Source organism: Pristiophorus japonicus, chromosome 2, assembly GCF_044704955.1.
Source record: "Pristiophorus japonicus isolate sPriJap1 chromosome 2, sPriJap1.hap1, whole genome shotgun sequence".
NCBI lineage: Eukaryota > Metazoa > Chordata > Chondrichthyes > Pristiophoridae > Pristiophorus > Pristiophorus japonicus.
This window is the reverse complement of record NC_091978.1, coordinates 197,865,619-197,885,155: the sequence shown is the minus strand read 5'-3', so window position 1 is coordinate 197,885,155 and position 19,537 is coordinate 197,865,619. Positions and strand designations below refer to the sequence as shown.

The following is a 19,537-nucleotide window of genomic DNA, read 5'->3' as shown; positions in this document are numbered from 1 at the left end:
ATACTCCCATTCATACTTATGGTGAGCTCCGTATGTACAGAATGACAATAAGTATGAATGGGAATACCCCAGAAACACACACATACGTAAGAGAAATGTTTTAAAAATCACATATTTGAAATTTATCAATTTCTTGACAGATCGCAAGTTCCGGGTTTAGGCGCATGTGCTTCGCATATCTAAACCCGGAACTTGCGCGGCCCCTATGGGTGCATGCGCACCTCGTACCCGCCCGTAGGGGCCACGAATTCAGGGCCAATGTTTTGAGTGGAACATTGAATTGAAAACTAAAAGATAAACCACCATTTTAGTAAAATAGGAAACAACAAATCAACATTAAATAGAATCATAGAATGGTTACAGAATGGAAGAAGGCCAATCGGCCTGTCAAGCTTGTGCCGGCTCTCTGCAAGAGCACATCAGCTAGTCCCACTCCCCTATCCTTTACCCGTAGCCCTGCAAAATTTGTTATTGTTTAGGTGCCGACTTGCTGCAGTCCACTTCCCGCCTGGTGGTAGCAGTTAAAATCAACCCTTACAAGCAAATTATTGTCTAACTGGACAGTGCTATGGCAAGAGGTGAATGGATGGGTTGTTCCTGTTGCAGATCTATTTACATAAGAACATAAGAATTAGGAACAGGAGTAGGCCATCTAGCCCCTCGAGCCTGCTCCGCCATTCAATAAGATCATGGCTGATCTGGCCGTGGACTCAGCTCCACTTACCCGCCCTCTCCCCGTAACCCTTAATTCCCTTATTGGTTAAAAATCTATCTATATGTGACTTGAATACATTCAATGAGCTAGCCTCAACTGCTTCCTTGGGCAGAGAATTCCACAGATTCACAACCCTCTGGGAGAAGAAATTCCTTCTCAACTCGGTTTTAAATTGGCTCCCCCGTATTTTGAGGCTGTGCCCCCTAGTTCTAGCCTCCCCTACCAGTGGAAACAACCTCTCTGCCTCTATCTTGTCTATCCCTTTCATGATTTTAAATGTTTCTATAAGATCACCCCTCATCCTTCTGAACTCCAATGAGTAAAGACCCAGTCTACTCAATCTATCATCATAAGGTAAACCCCTTATCTCCGGAATCAGCATAGTGAATCGTCTCTGTACCCCCTCCAAAGCCAGTATATCCTTCCTTAAGTAAGGTGACCAAAACTGCATGCAGTACTCCAGGTGCGGCCTTACCAATACCCTATACAGTTGCAGCAGGACCTCCCTGCTTTTGTACTCCATCCCTCTCGCCTTCCTGATTACGTGCTGCACCTGCAAACTAACTTTTTGGGATTCATGCACAAGGACCCCCAGGTACCTCTGCATCTCAGCATGTTGTAATTTCTCCCCATTCAAATAATATTCCCTTTTACTGTTTTTTTTCCCAAGGTGGATGACCTCACACTTTCCGACATTGTATTCCATCTGCCAAACCTTAGCCCACTCGCTTAACCTATCCAAATCTCTTTGCAGCCTCTCTGTGTCCTCTACACAACCCGCTTTCCCGCTAATCTTAGTGTCATCTGCAAATTTTGTTGCACTACACTCTGTCCCCTCTTTCAGGTCATCTATGTATATTGTAAACAGTTGTGGTCCCAGCACCGATCCCTGTGGCACACCACTAACCACCGATTTTCAACCCGAAAAGGACCCATTTATCCCGACTCTCTGCTTTCTGTTCGCCAGCCAATTCTCTATCCATGCTAATACATTTCCTCTGACTCCGCGTACCTCTATCTTTTGCAGTAACCTTTTGTGTGGCACCTTATCGAATGCCTTTTGGAAATCTAAATACACCACATCCATCGGTCCACCTCTATCCACCATGCTTGTTATATCCTCAAAGAATTCTAGTAAATTAGTTAAGCATGATTTCCCCTTCATGAATCCATGCTGCGTCTGCTTGACTGCACTATTCCTATCAAGATGTCCCGCTATTTCTTCCTTAATGATAGTTTCAAGCATTTTCCCCAATACAGATGTTAAACTAACTGGCCTATAGTTACCTGCCTTTTGTCTGCCCCCTTTTTTTAAACAGAGGCGTTACATTAGCTGCTTTCCAATCCGCTGGTACCTCCCCAGAGTCCAGAGAATTTTGGTAGATTATAACGAATGCATCTTCCATAACTTCCGCCATCTCTTTTAATACCCTGGGATGCATTTCATCAGGACCAGGGGACTTGTCTACCTTGAGTCCCATTAGCCTGTCCAGCACTACCCCCCTAGTGATAGTGATTGTCTTAAGGCCCTCCCTTCCCACATTCCCGTGACCAGCAATTGTTGGCATGGTTTTAGTGTCTTCCACTGTGAAGACCGAAGCAAAATAATTGTTTACGGTCTCAGCCATTTCCACATTTCCCATTATTAAATCCCCCTTCTCATCTTCTAAGGGACCAACATTTACTTTAGTCACTCTTTTCCGTTTTATATATCTGTAAAAGCTTTTACTATCTGTTTTTATGTTTTGCGCAAATTTACCTTCGAAAACAATCTTTCCTTTCTTTATTGTTTTTTTAGTCATTCTTTGCTGTTGTTTAAAATTTTCCCAATCCTCTAGTTTCCCACTAACCTTGGCCACCTTATACGCATTGGTCTTTGATTTGATACTCTCCTTTATTTCCTGGTTATCCACGGCTGGTTATCCCTTCTCTTACCGCCCTTCTTTTTCACTGGAATATATTTTTGTTGAGCACTATGAAAGAGCTCCTTAAAAGTCTTCCACTGTTCCTCAATTGTGCCACCGTTTAGTCTGTGTTTCCAGTCTACTTTAGCCAACTCTGCCCTCATCCCACTGTAGTCCCCTTTGTTTAAGCATAGTACGCTCGTTTCTGACACAACTTCCTCAATCTGTATTACAAATTCAGCCATACGGTGATCACTCATTCCGAGAGGATCTTTTACTAGGAGATCGTTTATTTTTCCTGTCTCATTACACAGGACCAGACCTAAGATAGCTTGCTCCCTTATAGGTTCTGTTACATACTGTTCTAAGAAACAATCCCGTATGCATTCTATGAATTCCTCCTCCAGGCTACCCCGTGCGATTTGAGTTGACCAGTCGATATGTAGGTTAAAATCTCCCATGACTACTGCCGTTCACATGCCTCCATTATTCCCTTGATTATTGCCCGCCCCACTGTGAAGTTATTATTTGGGGCCTATAAACTCCGCCCACCAATGACTTTTTCCCCTTACTATCTCTAATCTCCACCCACAATGATTCAACATTTTGTTCATTCGAGCCAATATCGTCTCTCACAACTGCCCTGATATCATCCTTTATTAACAGAACTACCCCACCTCCTTTCCCTTCTTGTCTATCTTTCCGAATCGTCAGATACCCCTGTATGTTTAATTCCCAGTCTTGGCCACCCTGCAACCATGTTTCTGTAATGGCCACCAAATCATACCCATTTGTAATGATTTGTGCCGTCAACTCATTTACTTTATTTCGAATGCTGCGTGCATTTAGGTAGAGTGTTTTAATCCTAGTTTTTAAACCATGATTTTTAGTTTTGACCCCTCCTGCAGCCCCTTTATATTCAGTGGCCATTTTTGTTTTTTGCCTTGGGTTTCTCTGCCCTCCACTTTTACTCATCTCCTTTCTGTCTTTTGCTTTTGTCTCCTTTTTGTTTCCTTCTGTCTCCCTGCATTGGTTCCCATCACCCTGCCATATTAGTTTAACTCCTCCCCAACAGCACTAGCAAACACTCCCCCTAGGACATTGGTTGCGGTCCTGCCCAGGTGCAGACCGTCCGGTTTGTACTGGTCCCACCTCCCCCAGAACCGGTTCCAATGTCCCAGGAATTTGAATCCCTCCCTGCTGCACCACTGTTCAAGCCACGTATTCATCTGAGCTATCCTGCGATTCCTACTCTGACTAGCACGTGGCACTGGTAGCAATCTCGAGATTACTACTTTTCAGGTACTACTTTTTAATTTAGCTCCTAGCTCCTTAAATTCGTCTCATAGTACAAGGAGAAGAGCAACTCGAAGGAGAGATGGCAGAAGAATGAAGAAGGTAGTCTAGAGGGAGCATTCCCTCTGGAACACAGAGAGGAGCAGAAAATGTGGTGGGATCGTGTTGCAGATAGCACATGATGATCTGGTGAATACAAAAGCTGGTGGCATTGAAGGTGATAACAAGGATTCTTCGAGGGCGAGAGCAGAGGTACAGGAAATAGAATAGACGCAGTCAAGCGTCACAGCGATGATTGTTGAGGGGGAACCCTAGCAGCAGAAAAATTATTTTATCCGAATGCTTGTTTTTCTTTCAGTTTTCAGCTCTTAATTCTAATTAAAACAAACCTAAACTTGACTTTTCTCTTAATGAGCCTGCTGAGTATTTCCAACATCTTCTGTTTTTATTTCTAATTTCCTTATATAATTTAGAAGTTACAATCAAATAATTTCAATGAACTGCTGGAATCCAAGTGGTATCAGGGCACTTAGAAAATCATAACAAGATTGGACAGAGTCAACATGGTTTTATGAAAGGGAAATCATTTTTGACAAATTTATTAGAGTTTTCTGAGGATGTAACTAGCAGGGTAGATAAAGGGGAACCAGTGGATGTAGTATATTTGGATTTACGAAAGCATTCGATAAGGTGCCACATAAAAGGTTATTACACAAGATAAGGGATCATGGGATTGGATTAATATATTAGCACGGATAGAGGATTCGTTAATGGACAGAAAACAGAGAGTCTTTTTCAGGTTGGCAGGCTATAACTAATAGGGTGTTGCAAGGATCAGTACTGGGGTCTCAGCTATTTACAATCTATATTAATGACCTAGATGAAATGCAATGTATCCAAGTTTGCTGATGATACAAAGCTAGGTGGGACAGTAAGCTGTGAGGAGAACACAAAGCATCTGCAAAGGGATATAGATAGACTAAGTGAGTGGGCAGTAAGGTGGCAGATGGAGTATAATGTAGGGGAATGTGAGGTTATTCACTTTGGTTGGAAGAACAGAAAAACTGAATTTTTTTAAATGGTGAGAAACTTTTAAATGTTGGTGTTCAGAGATATTTGGATGTCCTTGTGCAAGAAACACAGAAAGCTAGCATACAGGTACAGCAAGCAATAAGGAAGGCAAAGTGCATGTTGTCCTTTATTGCAAGGGGGTTGGAATATAAGAGTAAGGAAATCTTGCTACAATTGTACAGGGCCTTCGTGAGACTGCACCTGGAGTACTGTGTACAGTTTTGGTGTCCTTATCTAAGGAAGGATATTCTTGCCTTGGAGGCGGTGCAACAAAGGTTTACTCGATTGATTCCTGGGATGAGAGGGCTGACTTATGATGAGAGATTGCGTAGAATGGGCCTATACTCTCTGGAGTCCAGGGGAATCAAAGGATATGGAGATCGGTCGGGAAAGTGGAGTTGAGGTCGATGATCAACCATGATCTTATTGAATGGTGGAGCAGGGTCGAGGGGCTGTAGGGCCTACTCCTGCTCCTATTTCTCATGTTCTTATGTACAGGTAAATTAGGAGTACTAAAGCACCTCTTGAATAATTTTAGAAGAAATAAACTTTAACATCCAATAACAACAATAGCCAGTGTCCACTGTTACCTGACAATTGTAGGGTCTGTAGTTTGGTCAGTTTATAAAAGTACTGTGATAATACTCGATCAATCTTATTATCAGATAAGTCCAGGTCCTGAAGCAGTTGCATTTGATTAATGACTGGTACAAATGTGAGGTTCAGGCCTCTGAGAATCAGCACCTGAAAGAAATAATTAAACTTCAGTCAAGGTCTTTTAGTGCTCTGTACACATGGAGATATTCACATCAACATTTTTCAGCCCAAAACATTTACCAGCTCCTCTGAGGAAATTCCAGATGCCTGATCTCACTGCCTTCCTTCATAATTGCCAGACCACAACTGTGTATAAGCAACTGACTAATAGAATTGGCTGACTTTAGCACATCGGATTAATCAGATATTTACAGTATTCTCTATTTTTGTGGTGCTGATCATGAATGTAAAGTTCCAGAGACCTTGGAAACCTAGATCGGCACAAACTGAACTCTTATCAGAGTCTAAGTAGGATGCTTGCAGTCATGCTGACCTGCGTAATAGAAATGCTGCATTTAGGGAAACATTTGAAACAGTGTTCAACAGAGTCCAGGAAAAATATATTCTGCTAAAAAACAAGAACAAGCTAAACACTAATGAGACACCATGGATGAATAAAGCCATAATGGAAACATTGAGGGTAAGAAAAGAGAGATACAGTAAGTACAGTATGGAGAGAGGATGACAAGGGAGAATACGAAGAGATTAGGAGAGAAGTCAAAAAAACAATTAGGAAGGCAAAGAGGAACTATGAAATTAAGTTATCAAGGAACGTAAACAAAATAGTAAAATATTCTACAGGTACATAAATAAAAAAAGGAAAGTCTGGATGGGAATAGGGCAACTAAGGGACAGTCAAGATAAAATCTCAAACATCGATAGCAAAATGTGAAGAGATTGCAAAGTCTCTATTTAAAGAATGGACTCAGTCAAGAATATTTTGTGGACTTTATGTTTTTTTTTCTCTGAGGGTACCTTCCCTGTGATGGGGTCACCCTGTGCAAATACGTGAAAAGGCTGGTTTGTTAAAAGTCCAGAGACCGCATGGCAGTTGGCTATGACAAAGAACTGTCAGTCATCCAGAATGTATGGGTTCACCCTAGCAAAAGGGAAGGGGCTCAGATATCTGAGGCATGCATAAACTATTGGAAAACCACTCTAATATGCAAAGGCACTTCTCAGCTCCATCTCAGAAGAGAAGCAGAACAATGGACCCACTAGCCTGGCCAGACCAAGAGGGGCCAGTTCTTCCCTACACAAAAGCCGAGAGATGTCCCAGACCCAGGGCCATCAGTCCAATACACATGGGTCTGATGGCCCATCACCGACTAAGCACCGGAGTACTTAGAAGCAAAAGGATTTCAAAGATTGGAGGGAGAGATAAGGGCAACAGGACTCCTTTAAAGATAAACTCTATTCAGCCATTCTTTAATGTTCAGGAGCATTCGAGCGTTCCCCCCCCTCTCTCACTCCACTAAGACCGACGTGACAAGAAGAAGGACCAGCTGATCGATCGAGACCAACTGGGGAGCATGGTCGCGAGTGTCCCAAGCCGGTAACCAGAGCACCAGGCGAGCTGTGTGAGGTGTAAAGGGCTCAGAGTTTTCTTGGAAGTGAAACTTTTTTGGGCTATTCTGGGGAGGGAGCTTCATGTGACGGGGTAATTCACTGATGTGGGGAGTTAGACTCCACCATAGCAACAAGGAGCTTACTGCATGTCACCGGTCCTCAGTGTTGTACTGTATGTTGTTTTAACCAGGATCTTATTCTCCACAGAGACAGTGATTTTGTTTAGTAGTGGATGTTTTAGCCAGTGTATGTTAGACCAAATAAATAAGTGCTATTTTTCACCGAGGCATTCCTGTCCGTGGCTTATTCCATTTACATTCTGAATAATAATCCCCGGGTATAGAATTCTCGTAAGGCAGGGGCGATTTGAATCTAGCCATTGGGATAGGATCAAAACCACTTACATCTAATGGCGACCACGGAGGGACCTGGGTTAAAGGAGTGTAAATCAGTCATGGACAGCGCTTCTGGTGAAAAATCCAAAATGGAGGAAGGGATTTCTTCATATGTATTTAAGAAGGTTAACATCACTAAGAAGTGAGTGCCAGGTTTCTTGCGTGCTGAGCGTCCAGCGGACGCAGCGGCAGAATATACAGAGGGCAAAGAGCATAGGCCCAGAATTGAAAAGACGATATAGCTCATCTGTCTACAAAGACAAGTCCAACTGCTAGATGAGCAGGTTGGTAAGTTAGAGGCAGAGCTCAGGGAGTCCAAGGCACGGTCAGACGCAAGGGCTATAGTAGGGAGCAGGTTATGCACGCAGCTAAGGGATGAGAAGAGGGGAAGAATAAGCCAGGAGGAAACCTTCCGTAACCATAAGGAGTTCCTGCAATGCCAAGTAACTGAGGCAAAGGGGAACGAGAGGGCAGTTAGGGAGGAGAACGCTTGCTTGTTGAGTGAGGTAAAGGCGCTGAAAGAGCAGTTGAAGGATATTCAGGTGGCATACAGAGTCGCCAGTAGTAGAGGGTTTGATATGGGTAATCATGGTCCTTGCCAGGAGCAGATCCGGAATTTAACCAATGCTCTATCTAAGGCCAAAGGGATGATCTGCTTGGTAGCTTCGGGAATGGCCCGGGTAGATGAGGAAAATCAGGGGAAAGATAAGGAGGACTGTGAGGCAGAGGAGGACGCTTGACCACCGCCTGAAGTGCCGGGACCAGGACCCATGTGATCTGTCCGGCAGCGGAAATACGGTGCGCCCGTAGGCAGTCAAGAGCAAGGACAACTGCAGAGTGACTTCTTGGTCCCATATACGACATCCCAGCTGCAGGCAATGGTCTCTAACCTGATCAAACTGACTAGCAAAGGGGACCCATCTGGCCATTTTATGGATGTGGAGCAGGTGGAGGGGATCAATAATTGTAACGAAGCTGAGTCCGCCAAATTACTTTTGTTTTCCCTGGATAGTAGTTTGTACCAGTCGTTCTCCACGGTAGCAAGAGGGGGCAGGGTACATTAGAGGGGATAAAGGATGACATCCTAGAGGCTATGGGCCGAGTTGAAAGGACATTGCAGTTAGCTGGGGAGGCACCACAGGCTTTCGCGGACAGGCTGTGGCCCGTCTACCGGAGTGCCTGTGCGGGGGTGCCCAACCGGGCGCAGCTGCAGGGGGAGTCTAAGGCTCACTGGCTGAGGACCCCAGTGGCAAACAGCCTGCCCAGGATCAAGGCCAAAGCAGAGGAGTGGTTCGATTCCAGGGATCCCCAGACCACAGAAGAGAGTGTGATCCGGCAGTTAACTCTCTCTTTTAAGAATGGTAGGGGTGAGGATGACAAACCAAAGGGCAGAGTGCATGAGTTAAAGCCTAGTGGAGGCAACCTTAGAAAAGAGTGGCGCCAGGAAGGGGGTAGCTCAGAGAAGAAGCACGGTTGTTTGGGTGTGGGAGTAAAGGGCTCTGGAGGAAAGACTGCCCAATCCCTGCCAAAGGGAGCAGGAAAGGGGACCCTCCAGCGCCAGCGCGGAAAGCCGCAGCTGTGGCAGGAAGCAGCACTGATCCATTTGCGGTATTAGTGGCAGCTCTCCGCGCAGTCTTTCCGGCAGGGCAGGGCAGGGTGGACGTGGCAGCAGGCAAAGTACTCCCATCTGCCCTGAACAATTCCGACCCGTGACTAGGAAAAGACCGTGCATTAAGATGGGGGTGGAGAAGGTGCAACGGACCTACCTGCTGGACCTTGGAGCTTCAAGCACTATTGTCTCCGCGGATAACCCGGCCACATCACCTCTATCGAACGGGGTCCCATATAATTTAGTAGGGTTCACTGGGAACGAACGAACTGGGTCTTTCTCCATCCCGCTAGCCATCGATCTGGGAACACTCCATACGGAGTGGAAATGGGTCCTGATGCGGTGGGAGCAGGAGGGAATAGGCATTTTGGGGGCAGACTTCACACTGGCCGACAAGATATTGGTGGATTTCCGGAATCACTGTCTATGGGGGGCAGTATGCACGGAAAAGGAGAAGGAGGTGGTAGTTACACCAGGGAAGCAAGGCAAGGGAACTGTGTGTACAATGAAGCCCAAGGGTAGTTATGACCTTGAACTTTTGGTCACTTCTACCCCGGCGGAGTACAGAGCGAATGTGCGAGCCAACCTCGCGGCATTCGCTACACACAAGCAGACTGCGGGAGGGTAGCGGGGGGGGAGGTCAGAGTAGAAGGAGACCCCATGGCCTGACCACAGAAACAGTACAACTTCCCCAGAGAGGCAGAGGCGGATTTAGAGATAGCATTGGTATCACTGGTTGAGCAAGGTGTGTTGAGACCCATTGCGACCCATGTGAACTCCCCGATTTGGCCAGTTAGGAAAGCAGACAATTCGTGGAGAGCCACTGTGGACTATAGGGTTCTTAACAAGAACATCCCAGCCTGTGCCTCCACCGTCGCAGCCGTAGCCAACCTGATCGGGAGTATCCCAGCATCCACAAAAACATTCACGGTGCTGGACATTTCGAACGGATTCTGGTCTATCCCTCTCAAAAGGGAGGACCAATATAAGTTCGCATTCATTTTCAAGGGTCAGCAGTACACATGGACCTGCCTTCCCCAAGGGTTTCATAACAGTCCTTCTATTTTCCACCAATGTATGGCCAACTGTTTAAAAGGGTTCAGCAGACCACAGCAGCTTGTGTAGTACATGGACGACCTGCATTTGTTCTCCGACAAGGGGGACGAGCATGGCCCACTGCTGACTGAACTGCTGAGTCTGTTAAAGGAAGCTGGGTTCAAGGTTAATCCCAGGAAAGCACAGATCGGCCAGCAGGAAGTAAAATTCCTCGGGCTGACCGTGCGTGCTGGGGAGAGGGCCATCGATGAGGTGAGGAGGAAGGCGGTACAGGAGCCACCTGCCCCGACCACGGTAACGGGGGTAAGATCCTTCCTGGGACTCACAGGGTACTGCAGGGATTTCATAGAGGACTATGCTGCTACGGCAACCCCTCTACTCCAGCTCCCCCACGAGAGAGTGGGCTGGGAGTGGGATGAGGACTGCATGGCAGCTTTTAGTCGTCTGAAGAGTGATCTGCAGACCGCACCCCTTTAGGAGCGATTGATGGGGGAGAGGAGTTCCTTTTGGAGGTAGTTGCCACAGGGGACAGTTTGGCACCATGCTGCTCCAGGAGCGGCATGACAAGCTGAGGCCTGTGGTATACTCATCAAAAATCCTCACAGATGTAGAGAGGGGGTACTCCAATTGTAAGAGGCACCTGCTTGCCACACATTGGGCCGTGAAGAGATCACAAATCTTCACGGGGGCATCCCCGATAACTCTCTTAACCCATCGTACGCCTACTCAGATGCTTCTGGATGGGAGGATAAAGGATGGCACGGTAAGCAGTGCACACATTGCTCACTGGACTTTATTGCTCTCGCAGATGAATTTGAGTGTGAAAGGCCTCTGTGAGCCCAAGCTCATCGCAAATTTGATCTACCCAGGGGTGGCTCACAAATGTTCTGTTGAAGGAGTCTGGAACGTAGACATAGGGTTTCGGGCTGGGATCCATCCCATGGGCTGCGAGATCTATGTAGACGGGTCCAGTACTGTGGTGGCAGGGGAGCGACTCACTGGATGTGAAATTTTTGACCCAAAGGCAGGCATTGCCAAGGCCATTAAACTCCCGAGCACCATGAGCACCCAGCGCACTGAACTGCCGGCGGTGGTGTATGTGGTTACCCACCCCAAAGAGTTCCCCGCACCCTACACGATTTACTCGGACAGCATGTTCACTTGCAATTCATGTACAGAATATTTGGCCATTTGGTCTCATCACGGGTTCACATCTGCAGACGGGAAATCCCTAGCAACCAAGCCATTGTTGCGACAGACCATAACATCGATAGGAACCCAGGAGGATTTCTATATCCACAAAGTCAACGCCCATTCTAAGACAGAACCCTGTGCAGAGGACAATCAGCAGGCTGACGTACTGGCCAAGGAAGGTGCTCGAACGGGCACGTTTTGGGATCCTTATTGGTCGAGTCCAGTAGCCACGATCAGAGATAGAGGTAAGACACAAGGGAGTGCATGGGTAGCATTGGCCCTGGACCTAAAGATGGTCCAGACACAGGATCCCATCCTAAAGACTGTTCTGGAGATGCTGGCTAAAGGAGATAAGGTAGAGGGTCCATACGGCATTACGGTAAAGGAAGGGATGGTTTTCAGAGGGGAACAGTGGGTAGTCCCGCAGCAGCACCGGGGAGAATTCCTTCAGTTGGCCCATGAGGGTCCAGGAGTGGGGCACCCCGGGCCGGAGATCACCTGGCAACGGGTGGAACGGGCAGGTTGGTGGCCGCAACTGAGGGAGGATGTCCGCAATATCTGCGCGGATTGCTTGGTGTGCGCTGCAAACAATCCTGACCCCCAGAAAAGGAAGGTATCCATGGGACACACTAGGAGAGTGGAGGGACCATGGCAGTCCATATACAGGTCGATTATATCGGAGCATTGCCCACCACAAAGGGGGGTTACAAGTACTGCCTGGTCCTGGTAGATGTGTACTCTAAATGGGTAGAAGCCTTCCCTTGCCGAACAGCCACAGCTTTGGGGTCCGCAAGGATTCTAGTGAGAGAAGTGTTCTCTAGGTGGGGGCTACCACATTATGTGGAGTCCGAAGAGGGGAGTCACTTCACGGGGCAGTCATGTAGGCAACTCTGAAGATGCTAGTTGTAGATGGTATATGGCACGTCGCCCACAACCCGCAGTCATCGGGGATTGTGGAGCGAATGAATAGGACCATCAAGGAAAGGTTATGAAAGGAAACGGGAGACTCGCCTAGAAAATGGGTGGAGGTCTTGCCGTTAGTTCTGATGGGGGTCCGAGCCAGCCCGTCTAGAAACACAGGGTACTCCCCGCATGAGCTCGTGACTGGCAGGGTCATGAGAATGCCCAGCCATGTACTGGCACCGGTTCTCGAGGAAGGTCAGTGAGAGAGATGAAACCGGGAAAGGTTTGTTAAGAATCTGTTTGAGCATCTCAAACAGATCCATTGGCAAGCTGCCAGTAACATGGGGAAGCAACATCGTAGAAATCGTTTATTGCTTGAGCCTCAGAAGCACCACAAGTGGAAGGTCGGAGATCAAGTAATGGTCAGAAACTTCGCCAGGGTAGGGACTTTTGAATCACTATACATGGGACTGTACAGTATCGTGGATAAGGCAAGTTTGATGGTATATGCGGTCAAAATGCCCCGATGCACTAAGTGGTTCCATATCAATCAATGTAAGCTTTTTAACCTGGGGGAAAGAGCTGATAAGTGGAGGAAACAGCAGGGAGTGGTGAGCTGCGCTATAGGTGTGGGTCTCCAGCCCATAATCTGGGACTGTGAGGAGCCCAGAGAGGGACCAGCCGTTCCACCTGTGGGGGCAGGAGTGAGGAGGAGTGCCAGGATCCCACGGCCCAGGGCGCTGTGGATGCCTTCTTACACACCAGTGAATGAAGGAAGCCGGGGTTGTAAGAGGCCCAGGGTCGAGGAGACCTAGTGTGGCCACCCGGAGATGGGTGGCACTGTACATAACTTCTTTCTCTCCTGTCTGTTGCCTTAGCTTGTCTGTATATTCCAGTTACGCAAGATAACACGCTCCACTTCATTTCGGGGGTGGATACCGTGGGAGCATGGTGCGGTGCTACTCACTGGGCCTTGTAGCGCTGCCACATAAGAGAGGCTCGTCCCTGAATTAAAGGGTCCTTCCTGGACCACCGGGGAGTGGGAGTGCCATGCCAGAAGCCCGGCACTCAAGCAGCGGCCAGGCTGACTGATCGCAGCACGGAACCTGCGTTCAAAGCGCCAACGGAGTGCAAGAAAAAGTCGCCGTTTTTTTTTTAAATCACTAACCTCCTTTAACTATCGCCCATGAGTGACTGGCCACTCAATTCACGTCCCCTGAAGCTGTCGCAGCCATCGCCCGGAGCAGCTACAGGGACCGATACCCAATTTAGAGTCGGGCACTGCGCACATTGATGACATAATCACTGGCGCAGCCAATAAGGGAATTAAGGGTTATGGGGAGCGGGCGGGTAAGCGGAGCTGAGTCCACGGCCAGATCAGCCATGATCTTGTTGAATGGCGGAGCAGGCTCGAGGGGCTAGATGGCCTACTCCTGTTCCTAATTCTTATGTTCTTATGTTCTTAATCGTGTGTAGCTGCATCTGGAAAGGTGAGGCATCACCCCAAGGACAACGTTGTCTTCTGTGTGTTTTCAGGGAATGCCTCAGGCCAAGATGAAGTCAGTCATAGTAATCCTGATCGTCATGTTGAAGCCAGCACGAGTCGCAGGGGTGACACCGAGGAATCGGTTGTTTTTGGCTGCACCGGCGGAGACGGACCGATCGTGACTACTGGAGGTGGCTCGAAGGATAGGGCGATGGCCGGGATGGCTGGGGTCGAATTCCACCCAGTATTCCAGCCATGACAAGTTCACGTATGGTGAAGCGTCCATCCCATGCGTAAGAATAAGGGTCATCACCTCTCGGGTTAGGGTACCGGAGGGTAAACGGGTGTACCTTAGCTGTAGGGGACACATTCCACTGGGAAGGTGGTGCTGGCTCAGGAAACCAGACAGCTGACTGGAAAAGACTAAGTAACGACACGTACCAGACAATCACGGGTTCTCAGGGAGGAGTGAATGTGTGTTGGGATAAGTGGTGGGAATCCGAGGAAGGGATTTATGTGTCTATGTGGGGGTCGGAAAAGATCTGCCCAACTGGTGTGTCGATCGTGTTTAGCAGGCGGTGGCAGGATGCCGGAGGTGGGATTGGTTGGGATCGGAGTGTGAACTCCTGTGTGATCCCAAATCCCCCAGACACCATCAACGCCACAGAGCTCATCTCATACAGCAGGAAGCCCCTGCCCGGAGCCCCGACGGTACAGACGACCATAGATAGGTGTCACACCACCACCAGGGGTCCAGAGAATGGGTTGGTGTTAAGCCCCACTGACAAAGTGTTGTTTCAGAATGTGCACTACTCTGTGGCATCTGTGATCCTGAACCTGACTGAAGTCCACCTGCCTGTGTGGTGCCCGAAGAAGACGGAGAAGCTTTATGAAGTTCTGTTAAAAGTGATGTTTCAGGAGTTTTATGAACTGGACTATGGAAATGTAGATAAAGAACAGCTTTATGATCTGAATGTTGGGAATAGTGTGGGGTCCGGGAAGCAGAGAAGAGGGACAGGGGACGATGTAGCCACAGCGTTCAGTACAGGAACGGGTGTTGTTAATAGTATGGATGATGTACAACTCCAGATGCAGATCACTGAGTTAAAGAACCAACTGGGTAAGATTCTCGGGGAAGAGAACACAGTGGTGAGTTCAGAGCTTCATGAGGACCAGGCAATGACCGTTCCTTTAAAGGAGGTCATTGTGGAGGTGGAGAGGCACGCTAAAACTGTTAATGATTTGATACGGGAAGACAGGAACGCCTCGGAGCAGGCTGCACGGAACGAGGTGTGTGTGTTGTATGGAGCATGGTTGCTGGGCGAGGGCCGCAGTAACCTGGAGGACCTGAAGCAAGGTCGCGTCCCTTCATGGATAAGCAACAAGCATCTGGCCGTGCTGCACCCGTATAGCAATTCGTTGAGTCCGTGCCAGCTTCATTTAGCCTCTGAAGCCTACCCTGTCCCTGTAGATTGCGGGCAGTCCAACCATACAGTGATGGGAATTATAGTAAGGATGCCGGTAATGGGCGGGTCATCCCGGCCAGCACCGGTATACAGGGTTGAGAATATCGGGGTCATTCGTGGAGGAGTGCATGTTCGTTTTAAAGCAGTCCCGCCGTATGTCATAAAGTGGGAGCATGCTATGACGGGGGCACTGACCTCTCCGGATGCCAGAGCCGAGGTGTACACATAATACTGTGTCCCCAGCACTTGAATGCTTTTGCTCGATCAGAATGTGGGTTTGCTTCTGCAGGCGCGGAACCTATCAATTGCACCATGGAAGTGATGGCACCAGATCATGTACCTCCACAGGTAGCATACGTGGGGAGTGGGACATACCGTGACACCACAAGTGTTACCGGTACAGACAGGACAGGTGGTGTCCAGTGAGCGACAGCAGTTTTTATTCCAAACCTAAGGCGGAGGTTCAACAAGAGGGTAACTTACTCCCATCCCCGAACCCTCGACCATTCACCTCACTGTGAACAACACCTTCATGCATCTCCAGGACTATGTGGAACATTTCGGGTACCTGATTCCTTTTCTGCCGGAGCACCTCACTGAGTTAATAAAGGCCGTCAAGCTCTCCCAGAAACATTTTTACACTTTAGAGCAAAAGACAGTGGAACTGGGGGAAGAGATCAAGGGGATTGTCTCGCCATCGTGGTGGGACATCAGTCTGAGTGTAGAGATTCACCCCTGGATCCGTGTCTGTACCCATGCATTAGTCATCATACAATTATTGCTTGTAAGCTATTTGTTGTACACCAGCTGCAGACGATGGAGCCAGATGCTCCGAACGCAGTGGCAAGGGATGTTAGATCGACTCGAAGAGGTGTAATTGTTGATGATGCTTTCTCCCTGCTAAAACTTGTAATGTACCAAAGTTCTGTAAGCAAGTGTAGTATATTCGGGTTATAGTTTCACCTCTGTATTGCAGGATGTGCGCTGTTGTAGTTTTTGTAATGTGTTACCACCTGTCAATGTGGTACGGTGTGATGTGCGAAGTGATTTTTTTTTTTTTGGTAACATCTTGTGGATCTTATGTGTGAAGAAGCCGTTTTCTTATGTTTTGACTCTGTAGAAGGGAACTGTGACACGCCGCAAGAGATATAGGGCCCAAGTTTCGGCCTCAGTTGCTCCTGATTTTTTGGAGCAACTGGTGCAGAACGGAGTATCTTAGAAATTCAAATTCTCGGCATTTAGTTTGCTCCAGTTCTAGTCAGTTAGAACAGTTTCACTTTGGAACAGAATTTTTTTCCAAAAGGGGGCGTGTCCGGCCACTTACGCCTGTTTTCAAAGTTTCGGCAGTGAAAACTTACTCCAAACTAACTTAGAATGGAGTAAGTGAAGATTTTTGTACGCTCGAAAAAACCTTGTCTACACTTTAGAAAATCAGGCCTTGGTTACAAATCAGGCGTAGGGAATGGGGGGGGGGGGGTTTAAAGGGAAGTTTACAAACATTAAACACTTCAGTTTTACAAATAAAGAGCCATCATCAATAATAAATGATAAAAACATCAATAAATCAACCAATAAATCAATTAAAAAAAATTAATAAGAAATATATAAAATTTTTAATCAATAAATAAAACATTTTCTACTTACCGACTGCAACACCGGGAGCCCTCCAACAGCATGCTGGGATGCCCCCCCCCCCACCTCCAGTGTGTCTCTGTCAGTGTCTCTATCTCTCTGTCTGTCTGTCTGTGTGTGTCTCTCTCTCTCACTGTCTGTCAGTGTCTGTGTTTCTGACAGCGAGGGGAGGGGGAGGAAGGGGGTAGAGGGAGAGAGGGGGGGGCAGGGGGAGGGGAGGGAGGGAGGGAAGGGGGAGGGATGGGGAGGGGGGAGAAGGGGGAGGATGGAGAAGGGGGAGAGGGGGAGGAGGAGAAGGGGAAGGGGGGGAGAGGAGAAGGGGGAAGAGAAGGGGGGAGAAGGGAGGGAGAAGGGGGGAGAGAAGGGGGAGAAGGAGGGGGGAGAAGGAGGGGGAGAAGGAGGGGGGAGAAGCAGGGGAGAAGGAGGAGAGAAGGAAGGGGGGAGAAGGGGGGGAGGGAGAAGGGCGGGAGGAGGGGAAGGGAAGGGGGGAAGGGAGAAGGGGAAGGGAAGGGGGGAAGGGAGAAGGGGAAGGGAGAAGGGGGGAAGGGAGAAGGGGAGGGGAAGGGGGGAAGGGAGGAGGGAAAGGGGGGAAGGGAGGGGAGAAGGGGGGGAAGGGGGGAGAAAGGGAGGAGGAGAAGGGAGAAGGGGAAGGGGGAGAGGAGAAGGGGAAGAGAAGGGGGGAGAAGGGGGGAGAGGGGGGAGAAGGTGAAGGGAAGGGGGAAGGGAGAAAGGGAAGGGAAGGGGGGAATGGAGAAGGGGAAGGGGGGAAAGGGAGAAGTGGCAGGGAAGGGGGGAAGGGAGAAGGGGAGGGGAAGGGGGGAAGGGAGACAGGGAAGGGGGGAAGGAGAAGGGGGGAAAGGAGAGGGGGGGAAAGGAGAGGGGGGAAAGGAGAAGAGGGGGAAGGAGAAGAGGGGGGGAAGGAGAAGAGGGGGGGGTAGGAGAAGAGAGGGGGGAAGGAGAAGGGGGGGAAGGAGAAGAGGGGGGGGAAGGAGAAGAGGGGGTGGGGGGAAAGGAGAAGGGGGAGGGAGGCTGAATTGGCCGGGCCCGGCCGGGCCCAAGACTTCGGGCAGGGCCTGTCCCCAGCACCAGATTTACAGGTAGGTGGCGTTGGGTCGGGTCAGGTCCGGGATCGGGAGCACGGGTCGGGGTCGGGAGCGCGGGTCGGGTCGGGTCGGGGGGGGCGGAGGGAGGGAGGGAGAGGGAGGTCAGATCGGGGGGGGGGGAGCGCGGGGGGGGGAGCGCGGGTCAGGTTGGGTCGGGTCGGAGGGAGGGAGGGAGGTCAGGTCGGGTGGGGGGGGGAGCGCGGGTCGGGTGGGAGGAAGGTCGGTTCGGTTCGGGTCGGGGGGGAGGGAGGGAGGGAGAGGGAGGTCAGGTCGGGTGGGGGGGGTGGGGGGAGCGCGGGTCGGGTCCGGTCCGGGGGCGGGGGGGGGGAGCAGGAGTCGGGTCAGTGTCGGGGTCGGGTCCAGTCCGGTCCGTGGGTGGGGAAGCGGGAGTCGGGTCGGGTCGGGAGGAAGCAGGAGCTGGGCGTGAGAGGCAGCCCCAGTGAGGCTATTTGGCCAGGGTTAGGGGCTGCGTGCTTCGGGACCCTCCCACACAGTTTTGGGTGCCTGGAGCTACTGCACATGTGCGGCCACTGTAGCGCGCATGTGCAGAGGTCCCGGCACTGTTTTCAGCGCAAGGACCTAGCTCCACCCCCCACAGCTCGTGCTGCGCCGCGCCCGACTCCAGAGGACCAGCAGGGAGCCGGAGAATCTGTAAGTTTTTTTAGGCGCACTTTGTGGTGCGAAAAACGGGCGTCCAGGTCGGGGCTGCCCCGTTGTAGGCGCGGCCCGAAACTTGGGCCCATAGTTCTGGGTTTTAAAATGTAAAATCAGAGGAACGGCTTCACTTGTGGGAGACTTTGACCTTTGCTCTCTCGTCGAGTGATGTTTTATGGAAAGAAAAAGCATCAAACGGGGGACTGAAGAGATCGTAAAGTCTCTGTTAAAGAATGGACTCAGTCAAGAATATTTTGTGGACTTCATGGTTTTTTTTCTCTGAGGGTACTTTCCCTGTGATGGGGTCACCCTGTGCAGATACGTGAAAAGGCTGGTTTGTTAAAACTCCAGAGACCGCATGACAGTTGGCTATGACAAAGAATTGTAAATCATCCAGAATGTACGGGTTCACCCTCGCAAAAGGGAAGGGGCTCAGATATCTGAGGCATGCATAAACTATTGGAAAACCACTCTAATATGCAAAGGCACTTCTCAGCTCCATCTCAAAAGAGAAGCAGAACAATGGACCCACTAGCCTGGCCAGACCAAGAGGGGCCAGTTCTTCCCTACACAAAAGCCGAGAGATGTCCCAGACCCAGGGCCATCAGTCCAATACACATGGAGTACTTAGAAGCAAAAGGATTTCAAAGATTGGCGGGAGAGATAAGGGCAGCAGCACTCCTTTAAAGATAGACTCTTTTCCACCATTCTCTCGAGTTCTTGAATGTTCTCCAGCATTCGAGCGTTCTCCCCCTCTCTCGCTCCACCAAGGCCGACGTGACAAGAAGAAGGACCAGCTGAGCGATCGAGACCAACTGGGGAGCATGGTCGCGAGTGTCCCAAGCCGGTAACCAGAGCACCAGGCGAGCTGTGTGGGGTGTAAAGGG

At 49.4% G+C, this 19,537-nt stretch overlaps 1 protein-coding gene across 1 annotated transcript in view; it reads right to left on the bottom strand.

Annotated features, from left to right (window-relative positions):
- LOC139232935 (leucine-rich repeat-containing protein 4B-like) overlaps window positions 1–19,537 on the bottom strand; it is a 61,413-nt gene that overhangs the window by 13,114 nt on the left and 28,762 nt on the right. Inside the window, exon 4 of the mRNA XM_070863430.1 lies at window positions 5,577–5,730. Coding sequence (XP_070719531.1) covers window positions 5,577–5,730 — 154 coding nt within the window. The remainder of the gene's footprint in view (window positions 1–5,576; window positions 5,731–19,537) is intronic.